Source organism: Leptodactylus fuscus, chromosome 11 (assembly GCF_031893055.1).
Source record: "Leptodactylus fuscus isolate aLepFus1 chromosome 11, aLepFus1.hap2, whole genome shotgun sequence".
In the NCBI taxonomy this organism is placed as follows: domain Eukaryota; kingdom Metazoa; phylum Chordata; class Amphibia; order Anura; family Leptodactylidae; genus Leptodactylus; species Leptodactylus fuscus.
In genome coordinates, this window is record NC_134275.1 from 34734422 (window position 1) to 34749446 (window position 15025).

The following is a 15025-nucleotide window of genomic DNA, read 5'->3' on the forward strand; positions in this document are numbered from 1 at the left end:
CATATACATATATGTACTGGTATCCGATCTGTCAAGCTACGACAGACACTTCCTGTACAGAGACTACTTCTCGAGACAAATGCTGCAACCACAGACCGATAACCTATAAAAATACTTACTATATTCCTACAGATAGGAGTTCACTAGGAGTCTCCGCCTGCGCAATGTCCCAGCAGTGGAAAGTGATCAAACACCAACATGGTAAATGTCCGAAAATATAACAAATCCCAAAGCACTGCTTAACCCTTCAATCCCCTGCTGACCCAGCATGGACGCTGCGCTGACTGCTTCCACAACCGTTCTCACTCTAAGAATGTGTTCAGACAGCAGATTTTGTGCTGGAACCTGCCATAAAAAAATCCACTGTTGAAATCTACTAACTCCATTCACTTCAGTGTAAGTTTTGGGTGGAATCCTGCCAAAGGTTGGGCAGGATACCTCTTTCATGCCAATTTTGGCAGTGCAGATTATTTTTTATGGTAGATTCAGCTAAAAAAAAAAATTGTGCGGTGTGAACTTACCCATAGCAGTAATGCCAGTGGTGTGGCCTGTAATTGTGACACTTATGTGGTAATGGCACTTCATTTCTGGGTATTAGCACAGCACTTGCCATTATATCTTGAATCTTGGTCAGCCACTTGTATCAGCATAATTCTGACTTCTCCCAGGAACAGTGCCACACCTGTCCATGGTTGCATCTGGTATTGCAGCTCAGTTCTGTTTACTTTATCCTGACACAACGAATGATAGACTACTAGCTTATACTCTTCCTTCTACCACCAGTGTGTACGACGATTTATTTCCTGTTATTTGGCTATTTTTAGGCAGATGAAATCACAGCTGTGAACACCTCATATATTTAGGTAGGACGTGCTCCTCACCCTTTACTCATGGTCAGTGAAAACTTCAGCGTTTACTCATCGTGTGTCACCACTTAGGTTTTCTAGCTTCTTACTTTCTGGAATGTGTCACTAGAAAAGATAACACATGACCATTTCTGGAAAAAGCGTTCACATCTAGGTCAGATTTCTGGAAGCCGAAAGGTATGTTTTCATAAGAAAACTGTATGACTACCAATTCCCGAAGCTGCTCCAAAAAATTCACAGGCCAGACAGCAGCAAACGGCAGGCAGCAGTATATAGTGAGATACACACAGTAAGGGCAAGTTCACATGGCTGAATTTGGAGAGGATTGGTGGGGCTGGATTCCCCCCGGACATCAGAGCTAGTCTCTGACCACAATACGCCTCCTAGATTTGTCATAAATTTGATGTAAATGCTATGCACAATAAATTTTGGCTTAAATGTAGCTAGAAGTGTTGGGCTTTATTGATAAATCTGCCCCACTGGGGCAAGTTTATTAAGAGGGGTATATCAGATGCCAGTCTTCATAAACCGAGATAGGGACTGTCAAGAGTTAGTTAAAATGGAAATCTGTGCCTGTTCCTCACCCCAGGAAACTGGTGCAACTGTTAATATATCAATTGGGATGAGACGTCCACGTGTGAACCCGACCTTAAAGTATCACTCCTACTGTTAATACAGTGACAATATATGAGGGCAGAAATGGGATGGAAAAATGCTGGAGGGCAATAGGAGATTGTTCTAATGGCCTAGCAACATAAATGTCAGACCCAGATGCAATTTCCTAAAGCTAGCCATAGAAATAGGGAAGTTTTCAGACACACGGCCATGTTTATAGGGTGATGAGAAGTGACAGAGACATTCATGCTACACCTATAGAAGCTTGTTGGTGGATACCAGTCCACCAACAAAAATCTAGTTATTAAAGGGGTTGTCCTATAAGGGAACCCTGTTTTTAAGTAGGGTCTGGCCTGGCTTCTTCAAGCCCCAGCGATGAGCTAATATCACTGATGAAAGACCATGTAATATAGTATCACATGGTCAGCTGACCATAGGATAGAGGATAAATGTCCAATCGGTAGGGATGACCACTGGGACTTCTACCGATCATGAGGACAGGGGCATCACGCACTCCAGTTTAAATGGAGTGGGGGTCGTGCAAGTGCGCTGCCCCTCAATTCAATTTATAGGAGATCCATAGAGATGAATAGGTAGGCAGTGCACATTGACTTATGTAGCTCAGTTCAAAACGGTATGTTGGGGGTCCCTGCATCATACATTTAACCCCTATCCTGTGAAAAGCCAAGTTCATACAGCAGTTTATTAATACATGTGATACTGATGGCAAAAACAAAGAATAATCAGATTGGAGGTACTCACAGCATTCAAAGATATTGAGCGCCCGCAGTAAGCTCAGCTTCCTTAAGGTGCACAGCAGGTCCTTGAGCCGAGCGTTCCTGTTCATCCAGTACCACATGACCTCTTCTGTCCGGCTCCTCCGGCGTCCCTGCTGTTCCAGGAGCCGCAAAGCTGTCTGGTCAGGAATAATCATGGAAGCTGAAAGACAGCAAACACAACCTGTTCACACCACTACTGAGACGTCTCCTACTCGCTGACAAGTTATCTGCTGTGAGGTTATCTGCCATCAGCCACTTTATGCTGGGGACAGGAGAAATACAACTTTTTTTTCAGCCATATCAATTACATAGGAATATAGATTATTACAGATCTGAGCTGCACACCACGGTACGTTTACATCCATTACATATGTCTCAGAGGGACAAGTATAAGCATTGTAGTGGCCGCTAAAAGGAATTCTGACTCAAATATTAGAAACGCAAAGACTTCCCACACTGAGCCACAAGTCCTGGGACCTCCCGAGGTTTTTCTGTAACCATTAGGCTGCTTTCACACGGAGTAACGCTCCGCTCATTCTGACACGTAAATACACGCGAGTCGCATTGAAAGCAATAGGTAAAAAAAGCCTCCCATTGAGTTCAATGGGTAGCGCGCGTAAGACCGAATCCATTGAAGTCAATGGGATTCTGTTTTTCTGTGTTTACTTGTCAGAATTAGTGGCGCATTACTCTGTGTGAACACAGCCTTAGAGAGGATCTTCCACCACCTCTAATACTTTGCGTGCCATGATAGCCGCCACTCTGCTAATTCTGGCATAGTTAGAAATGCTCAATGAGTAGGGGTGTAATATACAGAGAAGCTGGGGGTGGAAGGGGGTCACTTCATACACATATATTCCAGATATTATATAATGTAGAACTGTGGTCCTGGTGATGTATTTATGTGCAGCGGCTCCCAATCTCCGCTGTGGTTTCAGCTGGGCATATTATAGCAAGAGCTGCATATAAATCTCATCTGTCATATGACACCAAAACCACAGTTCTATGTTTTATAATTCCAAATATATGTATATGTAACTGTTTGATGTGATCCACCCTCCATCTCAATCTTCTCTGTATTACATCTCATACATCCCAGTACTCTCAGTCACAAGCCGTCAATAACAGGAGGAAAAATACATAGGGGACAAAGTAGATCGAGGAGGACACTACCATACTATTTACTATCAAACAAATGGTGTCCTTTTCCTACCACATCTGATCTAGACGAACGCTGCACCTAAAAACTACCAACAGAAATTCTCCTGGAGACGTAGATGCAGGATGACAGCAGCTTTGTTCTATAGTCTTCATCCATGGAGGCAGATGCTCTGTAATTAGGGATTACGCTCCAGGAGGCCACGTGGAGCCCTCGCTCTATGCCAATATCGGAATGAATTTCTACTTACAAGTTCTGCACGTTGTTCTAGTGATGGCTAAGAATGAAGGCCACCATTTAGATAACCCATCTCTTGTAGTCATTGCCTGCCCAGGATCTGCCAAAATCAATTTCATTCTTCTAAATTTAGTGAAAGGCCACCCAGCCGATATCGCTGCCTGTCACACAGCCGACATCACTATCTGTCTTATAGACTCTACCGTAGAAGGAAAGGGAGACTGCAGGGCATGGCAATAGTGTAGAAAGGAAGAACGTTACAAAATATTTCTATAGACACTATGTATACAATTGACACCTTGTACCACCCAGTAATGTGTTGCCCTGAACAATGAAAGTCAACAGATGTAGAAACCTAGGCCCACTGCAGCATTGCATGGTATTAGTGCAAGCCAAAGGTTGAGTTCACAGCCTCCTGCTCTGGTTGCACAACAGTCCCAGGATGCTGAGGCTACTAATGCCCAAAGATTAGACCAGACCTTATTTAAAGGCGAAACATCAGTAACAACAGTAATGTCTGACGTTTGAGTTACTCGCTAGAGATGAGCGAGTAGTGAAATATTCTATATTCATTTCGAATAGCCCCTCAATATTCGACCGAATAGCGAATCCCATTATAGTCTATGGGAAAAAAAAAATGCTCGTTTCAGGGGAAACCACTATTCGACTAAGGAGAGTCACCAAGTCCACTATGACACCCCAGGAAATGATGCCAACACCTATGGGATGCAACTGAGACAGCAGGGGAAGCATGTCTGGGGGCATCTAACATGGCCAAGTCCCAGAATTACCCCACTATCACAGCCTATCAACTAGACACTTTCCAAACTCAATATAACTCTATGAAAGTGGAAAAATACCTGGAAACCTTCTTTCCTCCACAATAGTATGGGCAAACACAAATTTAAAGCTAAAGAAACATTAGCATGCACCCCTTTAAATCACGTTGCAATGGGAAATCCAACAGCCCCGACCCTTAACTGTCATATAGTGTGTGTGTGTGTGTGTGTGTGTGTGTGTGTGTGTGTGTGTGTGTGTGTGTGTGTGTGTGAGAGAGAGACAGAGAGATGTGGAGAGACCTCAAAAAATTCACTTTCCTGGCCCTTATCGTGAGCCCTTCCAAATTAAGTTAGAGGTCCTTAAGCTGAGCTACCAGCAGAGATTGAGGCCCTTGAGGTGACTTCAGCCTTTTACCAGCAGAGTTTTAGGCCCTTTATGTTAGTTGAGCCTTGCATCAGCAGAGTTTTTTGCCCCCTGGGTGAGTTGAGCCTTGTATCAGCAATGTTTTTGGCCCTTGGGGTGAGTTGAGCCTCTAACCAGCAGAGTTTTAGTTTTTGGCCCTTGAGGTGAACCCTAAAAAATTATTTGTTAGGCCCTTGGGGTGAGCCCTAAAACATTAATGAGGTTTTTATATAATTTTTTAAACGGTGATGGTGGTGGTGTTGGAGGAGGAGGACGAGGAACTTGTGAGCAGGCACAGACACATGGAACTGTGTCATCAGTACTGTTGATGGGACATGCTGGTTGCGGGTCCACAAGATCTGATATCCACTATAGCATAGGTTCCTGGTGCTAGGGCCTCGTCAGTGGGGTACCCTGCTTGACGTTGTGGCACTGCTGGCTGCCTCTCTCCAGTAGCTGGACTGTGGCCTGGATCCCCAGCTGGATTTCCATGTCCCCGTCCCCATCCCTTTATGCTACCCTCACGCATTGTCAGATGTGTACAGGTGACAGTATGAAGCTTTGGCAGGTCGAGCGTATATACACTGTTCCTGCAGTGTACATCTGAAAAGAGCTGCAGATTAAGAAGTTTTCTTGCCTAGCAATAGCTAAACACCCTCACCCTCAACACATCGTCTCTCCCTATCTCACCAAACCGCATCTGACACGAATATCGCTGACACTATTCTTATAAATCCAAGGTCACCCGATTTAGCCAGCCAATGACTCCACCCCCCCCCCCCCCCACACACACACACACACACACACATTTTGGGAGGGGATACAAATTTTTTACTGCGTGGTATTCGTTCGTAATCGAATATGTCAAATAGCCTGATATTCATAGACATAGTGAAATTGACCACTGACTGGTATTTTGGGGTCAGAGGGTTCATAAGTTAAACCTTAAAAAAACCATCACCCGACCACACACATCTGCTAAGAATGAAAGTTTCAACACGCTCAAGGAAAAGCAGACATAAGTGATAACGCAATATTAGAGGGCATTTCTGGGAGGAATATAGCTAGAAGCCATCTGTTATCGCTTACCTAAGGATATTGCACAATGAGAACCAAAGTTTCTTATGAATTTTGGAAAATGGGAAAAGAATGATTTGGGATGCAAAATATACACCACTATATGTAGTAATGCCTAGTCCCCAGAGAGTATGGGGAGGTGCATAGGAGCCAAGCCTGCTTACTCACAGCAGATCTGTCAGCTTAAAGGAGTAGTCCAGAATTTGCACAAATCCCAGAACAGGCTGGGGAAAGTGCAACAACAAAAGAAATCATGCTTACCTACCCCCAATACTGTCCTTTCAGGTGCACTGAACTTTTGCTGCAGCAAGTCCTGCCCGCACAAGACCAGTGGCTGGAAAGGACCCAGCGACGTCACTGACTTATGTCACCCATTGACCTCAGTAATCACACATGGCACAGCACTGCCAACAACCAAGGCACAACGAATGCCTGAACAGACAGTGCCAGGGACAGGAGAGAAGTTTCTGTAAGTTACACCCATGACTGTCCGGGATATGATACAGTAACAAGTACACAGAAACTATAATATGCTGCTCTTCTATAAGACTGCTTACGGAACACCACACAACAAAACCTGCTCTTTACAGTGAAAAAGTGATAGAAATTCTGGCTAAACCCATCCATGAGAGTACAATTGTGTCAAAAGACAGAACTACTGTATTAATAAGGTCAGGTCAGCACTGAACAACACCAGCAGATACTAGAAATACATTGGGCCTTGGAGTAGACTGGGTGCACATAGACCAGCCAGGTAAAAACAAGTCTGCTGCCCAACCTCAGTGACGCCAACCACATAACCTCATAAAATAGGAGATAACACTATTTATACAGCAACATCAACAAAGCACTTACTCTTTAATAGTCTCCAACCCATAGAAAACCTTATTATCCTACATTTTTATCGCTCATAAAAAAGTGCAGCAAAGAAAATACTATTATATTTCCTGTTATTACCATCACGGCAAAATATTCTGTAGCGCTGTATTCAAAACATATCCCCATATAGCTTCCTGTGCCCAGTAGTGATCACGCCGATTGTATCACAGAGCAATACCAACATCAAACGTCATGGGAAGCCATCGATGGGACGCCATGATGTAATAGGAACATAGAAAAGAAAATAAAGGCAACGCAAGAGGACTATACGAGCTCCATGCTGATATGTATTCACCAAGTGCAATCCAAAGTCTGGTCCCCACTGTAACAAGGCAAAGGAACTGAACAGATTTATAGAAACAAAATGCCAAAATGGTCAGCGCCGATCAGATGATGTATCTCATTGGGCTTTTGAGAGCTGGTGATAGAGCCCCTTCAAGGGAAGGTCTTCCTCTAACTTTCATTAACATTGGCTGTAAGGCTGGGTTCACATCTACGTCGGAATCACAGAGTCCGCCAAAATTTGGTGGAGAAAAAAAAAAAAAAAAAGGTCCCGCGTCTCTGCGGCTTTCAGTTTCAATATGACGGTCACATGACAGACCACATTATAATTGAAAGTGTCCAACAGGCTCCATAACCGCTGTTTTAGTAGTTCACCTCTGGACCCGAACAATGGAGAGAACATGCCGGTGTGAGCCTAGTGTATTACAGTACTTTGGAAGTGTAATCACTTATCTTCCATTTAGGTTTTTTTTTTTTTTTTTTTTTTTTTTTTTATAAATTACAGCTCGTTTTAAACTTTATGTAGAAAAAAAGAACACAAAAAAAAACAGACTAGCAGGGAGAATTGGGATGTTCAAGACTGAGGTATTCAGCATAAGAAATCCTTGTATCAAGATACATTAAGATGCCACATTTTCTGTCTATGGACTACAGAACCAATACAAGGGAACAACAACAACTGGTCTCGGACTACGTAAGCAAAGCAAATAGAGACATAATATTGTTTGTCATTCAGAAAACAGATCAGAATGTGGATGACAACCTGTCATAAATCCTGGGATCCACCCAAAAGAATCCCCATAATTCCCTATGACTGACTCGTCTCTGCTTCGTCACGCTCTCAGGAGGACGGCCCCGTCTGGAGCAGTGATTCATCCAGAGATCTGGCACGGATACATCTCACATCATATCACAGAAGACCGTGGCAAATGGGAATCACTTATTGATCCACAGTTCTGGGCAGCGGAGTATTGTATAACATACGTGACTCAGGACAGGTGAAAAGCAGAAAAATCCCAGTAGCAGTGAAGCAGATGTGTGCTGGGACATGTAGTGCACCTGTGCTCTATAACAGGTCTGGTTATACAAATGGTCTGCGAGCAAAAGAGCTCAGGATCTGCAGTGCAGGTTATATTTATTAACCCAGCCACTTCCCTAATGGAGATATTCTGCTGTATCCCCTTCTGCGTTTTGTCAGTGGGGGTCATTGCTACACAGACCTGAACAGATCCAATTACTGACACATCACTGGATGGGCGGCCATTACGGTGGCCTTGTTTGGCAACAGGACAGTCCAGAATGGATACTTACCTTACTTTATATAGAGTCACAGGTGAAGCCCAGAGTAATAATTCACACAGTACAAGAGCCTGTGCTGAAGCCTGCTGGCGACATGTCTGCTCTGCGGCAGATGGAAGCGGGTTAACCGGTGGTGACTTGGAGGGAGCTAACCTGTTCTGTTTATTGCTCAGGTAGCCCTGCCAACAGTCGTCACCAATATCCTTCACTTAGATACGGTTTTATTTACAGAAGTTTATAGAAACTGGGCCCAGCGGCTCCATCATCAACAAAGCAGAGAGACTATTCCTCACCAGCCGATTAGATTGTTTGCGGGGAGATCCAAGCACAAGCTCAGCTCAGGATCTACAGCACCAGATATTTCCGGCAGCCAATTATCCTTAGACTCCATTCACACTGAGTAACGCTGGCGTTTTTTGTGCTTATTTTGGCACGTAGCGCCACGTAAACGCCGCATTTGCGCAGTACAACGCGATCGTAAAATAGCGCGGCGCAAACACGGCGCTACGTGCCAAAATAAGCACAAAAACGCCAGCATTACTCAGTTTGAATGGAGCCTTACAATGTCCCACTCCATTCCCTGAGACCTGAGCAGACTCCTAAGTCCTACCTACTACATTGCCACCTGAAAGTCCCCACAACATGACTTCCGCCACACCAGCCGGTCACACTACGAATATCTACAGTACAGTGACCACCATTACTATTATTGGCAAGATCATTAAGTTCTACGGTGTAGGTATATACATGACAAGAAGATGAACAATCTTACTGACATCTAGGATATTATTCGGTTTATAGTCCAGTGACTCACAATTATATTGGGGAAGCATTTGTGAGTCACAGGAATAATGATGGTATAATAAAGGATCGTAAAACTGGAGCTATAATAATAAAAGAGGAGAAAAAAAAAAAGCAAATTAAGTCATGAAAAGTCGAATTACAAGACTGGAAGCGAGCGGCTCATTACGTGTGTAAGCACAAGGAAGAGGGCACAGGAGTTATAGGAGGTGTGTGACATACACTGTGCCCTGGCTAAGAGAGTTTGGCTGGTACCCAACATACAAGCCCTGCCAGGCACCACCTAACTACGCACTGCCCAAGGTATAGAGCAGGAATAGAGACAGACTGATACAGTCCTATGAAAAAGTTTGGGCACCCCTATTAATCTTAATCATTTTTAGTTCTAAATATTTTGGTATTTGCAACAGCCATTTCAGTTTGATATATCTAATAACTGATGGACACAGTAATATTTCAGGATTGAAATGAGGTTTATTGTACTAACAGAAAATGCGCAATATGCATTAAACCAAAATTTGACCGGTGCAAAAGTATGGGCACCTCAACAGAAAAGTGACATTAATATTTAGTAGATCCTCCTTTTGCAAAGATAACAGCCTCTAGTCGCTTCCTGTAGCTTTTAATCAGTTCCTGGATCCTGGATAAAGGTATTTTGGACAAACAATTCAAGTTCAGTTAAGTTAGATGGTCGCCGAGCATGGACAGCCCGCTTCCAATCATCCCACAGATGTTCAATGATATTCAGGTCTGGGGACTGGGATGGCCATTCCAGAACATTGTAATTGTTCCTCTGCATGAATGCCTGAGTTGATTTGGAGCGGTGTTTTGGATCATTGTCTTGCTGAAATCTCCATCCCTGGCGTAACTTCAACTTCGTCACTGATTCTTGAACATTATTCTCAAGAATCTGCTGATACTGAGTGGAATCCATGCGACCCTCAACTTTAACAAGATTCCCGGTGCCGGCATTGGCCACACAGCCCCAAAGCATGATGGGACCTCCACCAAATTTTACAGTGGGTAGCAAGTGTTTTTCTTGGAATGCTGTTTTTTTTTGGACGCCATGCATAACGCCTTTTTTTTATAACCAAACAACTCAATCTTTGTTTCCAAAATGAAGTTGGCTTCTCCAAATGTGCTTTTGCATACCTCAGGTGACTGTTTGTGGCGTGCTTGCAGAAACGGCTTCTCTCTCATCACTCTCCCATACAGCTTCTCCTTGTGCAAAGTGCGCTGTATAGTTGACCGATGCACAGTGACACCGTCTGCAGCAAGATGATGCTGCAGCTCTTTGGAGGTGGTCTGTGGATTGTCCTTGACTGTTCTCACCATTCTTCTTCTCTGCCTTTCTGATATTTTTCTTGGCCTGCCACTTCTGGGCTTAACAAGAACTGTCCCTGTGGTCTTCCATTTCCTTACTATGTTCCTCACACTGGAAACTGACAGGTTAAATCTCTGAGACAACTTTTTGTATCCTTCCCCTGAACTACTATGTTGAACAATCTTTGTTTTCAGATCATTTGAGAGCGGGCTGTCCATGCTCGGTGACCATCAAGCTTAACTGAACTTGAATTGTTTTGTAAAGAGGAATGGTCCAAAATACCTTCATCCAGGATCCAGGAACTGATTAAAAGCTACAGGAAGCGACTAGAGGCTGTTATCTTTGCAAAAGGAGGATGTACTAAATATTAATGTCACTTTTCTGTTGAGGTGCCCATACTTTTGCACCGGTCAAATTTTGGTTTATTGCATATTGCGCATTTTCTGTTAGTACAATAAACCTCATTTCAATCCTGAAATATTACTGTGTCCATCAGTTATTAGATATATCAAACTGAAATGGCTGCTGCAAACACCAAAATATTTAGAACTAAAAATGATTAAGATTAATAGGGGTGCCCAAACTTTTTCATAGGACTGTATATAGCTTTGTGGGTTCAGACAATAGAAAGTGGGAAGACAATAGGTCACCAAATCTCCAATAAATGTAGTGAGGACTTATCCTTCGTCTATGGGACAGCTCTGCAGTACCTAAAGTCATTGCTACACATCATACAGCAAGTGAGGAGTAAGCGTGTGACATGTAAACTGAGCAGCTGATCTGCACGGGAGTCCCAAATGTCGTATCCTTGCAGATCTAATATTGATGGCCTATTCTAAAGATTAGAAAGCGGATAGGCTCTTTAAATTTACCCAAGTTACAGTCTGAATTCTATTCCTCCAGAGCTGCACTCCTCTAGTGTTCACTCCCGCTTCCTGAGTTTTTCCTGGTTATTTAGTTAGTGTAATATTCACACCAGGCGCTGTACTATAGCTCGCTTACTTTAGTAAAAACCGTCCTAGTGTTTATAGGTTAATGGCGAATGAAAATATAATGAAAAACTTTAGTAACTTATCGTAAATTACAAAAGGGAGCTGAAAAAAAAAAATTTGGATTCAGATCTATTTCTAACAAGTGGATGGATAAAATGTCAACATCAAACCCAGGATGACAAATCATTTTCTGTTCTTATTTGCTTTCAATTCAGAAGCCTCGGACAGAACATTACAAGTGGGCGAGGGAATGATCCAGCCGGTGCGAGCCGCCAGAACAAACACTCCAAAATTCCTTTCGCCTTAGACAATTTCATTTTGTGTTGTTTTAGCCACTTCTATGATCCTGTGAATTTATCACATAACAAATGTATCAGCAGATTTACCAACAATTCTGACACTTTATTCAAAGAATTGTGCCCAGTTTACTGCTGATCCCAAATCCACAGACCTCACCGATCACATGATCAGGCAACTCACGCTAGATCACGTGTACAGCCAGTGCCTTACTATTCTCTAATATCAGCCGTCACCGGCATACATGGCTGGGCCGCTTCTTTGCCGTATTGGTCTAAGAGTTTCCCCATAGACAGAATTAGATTTACGTTTGTAGACAATTTATCATTAACCATTTTTGCAATTGTGAATGATTAAAAATTTTGCAGTTTGAAAGATTTCCTCTAAACATCTTAGTGATGAAATATTTTGTCTTGACCAGTTGCCACTGGATACGACCACGAATATAGGAACTTTCTGTGGTCTGGGACTTGTCGGAAACCCAGTCATGATGTCCTTATTGCATCCGGGTTATCTTCTCATACATGTAGTGTCCTCCTGATAACCAGCCATGATGTCCTTATTGTATCCGGGTTATCTCTCATACATGTCCTCCTGATAACCTGTCCACAATAAGGACATCATGGCTGGGCTTCTGACAAGTCCCAGACGACAGAAAATTCCTGCATTCATGGTTGTGCATTCTTTCAAGCAGAATGGGGGACAGAATCCCCAAATGGAAAGTGAGCACTGGTGTGACCCAGCATAAAATCAGGGGAGAGAAAAAGTCCTCCCTTTTAGTATAACACCAGCGGATCCCCGACGAACACCTGGCAGGTCCTATAGCCGATGGGGTCTGCAAGTCGTTTTTTAAATGGACACTGTCTCCATCTTTCGGGTCCCCATGCAGACCCAAATAATGGCGAACTGAACACTAGTGTGAACATGGCGTAAGAGAATCAAAATGGGCTCATCACATGGAGAAGAGATGTCAAACCTATTTTAATGTATATAGAATTCTATGATTTAGGATTTTCACTGCCGCTTTCTGACCATGGCTGTTGACCACTTATGAAAGAACCAGACTGTGGAAAAATACAGGAGTCTGAGTTAGTGGTTTGGCCTATGGACTCCACCCCCCCCAATCCAAAGTACTTGGTGACTCTACATCAGTGGTCTCCATCCTGTAGCTTTGCAGCGGGTATAACTACAAGTCCTAGCAGGGTCTGACAGGCTCAGGCAGTCTGGAAATGAAGGAAATTGTCACAACAGCTGGAAAGCAACAGTTTGGAGACCACACATAGTGACCCATTGTGGCTAATGCTTCAGTACATTTCCATGTATATACTGCAGTTCCAGCTATTACATACAGGCCAGCTCACTTATCTGATGCAATCCAATATTACATTTTCCTATCTGCTGCAGCTCCATAGACAGCAAATAGTATTTAAGTGGCAGTACATCATGCCCGACGCTTCATACTAATCTCTCCTCTGACACTCTGCCCAGAGATCAACACAATAGGATGCAAAAACATATCCGCACTGAGCTTGGCACAACTCCCAGGGAAAGCCATTGAAAAGCAGGGTAGGCCCTGACAATAGTGGCTGCATAATAGAAGTTCGCAGCACGGCTCCGGTAATGTGGGCTAAATATAAAGCAATCAAACCTACGTGCAGTGACGGGTATACAAGACTCTTATGTGTATGTGCCGCAGTAGAAGACAAGGAATTACACAAATATTACATAACATTAAAGCTGAAGTGAACAAAACTACCTTATTGCATGCATATTCCTTGCCATCCTCCATCCATCATGTTCTGATAAATCCTCCCCTACACGGTCTATAAGCCACAGATAAATGTCATTCAATAGGATTTAAAGGAATGGTCCAGGATTAGAAAAACGGGGATGCTTTCTTTCAAAAACAGCGCCAGGTTACCTCTGGTATTGCAAAAAAGAAAAAAAAAAAAAAAAAAAAAAAAAACGGTAGCCATGTTTTTTAATCCTGGAAAAACCATTTAAATAGCCAGGAAACACAAGCCCTGCTCCAGTAAAGACCCCAAAATGGAAACTTTAGGACAGGCAAGATCAAAGGATTGTCCCAGTAAAATCGGTACAGTTGCCAAGTATACATCACCTATGTGCGGTACAAGACAGCTAATGCCAAGCAGAATTTTAGCCATAACTCACCATAAAAACCCTAGGACAATCAGGGCTGTGGACTTGGCGTTGGGGCCAATTTTGGGTTGAGGAAAAAAAAAAAAAAAAAATTCCCAGCTCAAAAATAAATTTTTAAAATTATATAATTACTAAGATTTATATACTATTTATAGCTTGTTACATAGTTAGTGCATAGGAATCAATCACTAGCTTCATAATGAATTAGAGGATCTTTAGTAAATGTGATTGAACATGGCCGTCAGGCATTTATAACGGAGTCCGAGTCGGATGCAGCAAAATAAAGCAGTTTGAGTTGGTGGTTTGACCTCCCCACTCCACCACCACATCCTCTTCAAGTAAACCACATGGTGAACACCCTACTGTGGTTGGAGCTCTTCTAAATTCTATAGATATCAAATAGGTCACTGGTCTTTTGGGAAGGCAACTTCAATGCCCTCTGCCCCTTTCCTTCCTGTATTACAAGGGCTAGCCAGTGCCTGCAAAATGCTAAACTGTTCTTGTTGATCTGAACAAGCGTAATAATACGGTAAGTTATGACATGTGGATTGGGCAACATGTGCTGGCCCTGGACAGCCACCAGGAAAATAAATAAATAAATATCCCGGTGGTCTGACAGTCAGTGATCAGACATTTATCCTAAGGATATTCTAGTAATAAGAAACCACCCCCTGTCCAAAGGAGTAGCTTACTTACTGATGGGTTGGAACTCGCACCGATCATGGCAATGGCGGTGTTTTGCACCCTAGATTGATGAAGCATAGGCTGGCCAGGTCATGCATTTCCATTCATTTCAATGGGAGCTGCTGGAGATAGCCTAACAGTACTAGGCTACCTGGAAGCCCCACTGAAATGAATGAAATGGTGTGCATGCTGCCTGGCCTGCCAATCCATTCAAAATTGGAAAGCACCCCAATTCTTGTGATTAGTAGACACCCCAGTGGTCAGACCCCACTGATCAGCAAGTTACCCTTTGGATAGGTGCGTTACCAGAATATCACTTCAACAGAAAAACCCCTTTAAAGGCCAAGTCCACCCGTGCAAGTGGTAATATAAAAGGTGCCCCTACAACTGGT

General features: G+C 43.2%; 1 protein-coding gene across 2 annotated transcripts in view; it reads right to left on the reverse strand.

The window, feature by feature from the left end:
* IRAK1 (interleukin 1 receptor associated kinase 1) overlaps nt 1-15025 on the reverse strand; it is a 54152-nt gene that overhangs the window by 24114 nt on the left and 15013 nt on the right. For both annotated transcript variants that reach the window (XM_075260045.1, XM_075260044.1), the window contains exon 2: nt 2244-2420. In XM_075260045.1, the coding sequence (XP_075116146.1) occupies nt 2244-2420 (177 nt within the window). The remainder of the gene's footprint in view (nt 1-2243; nt 2421-15025) is intronic.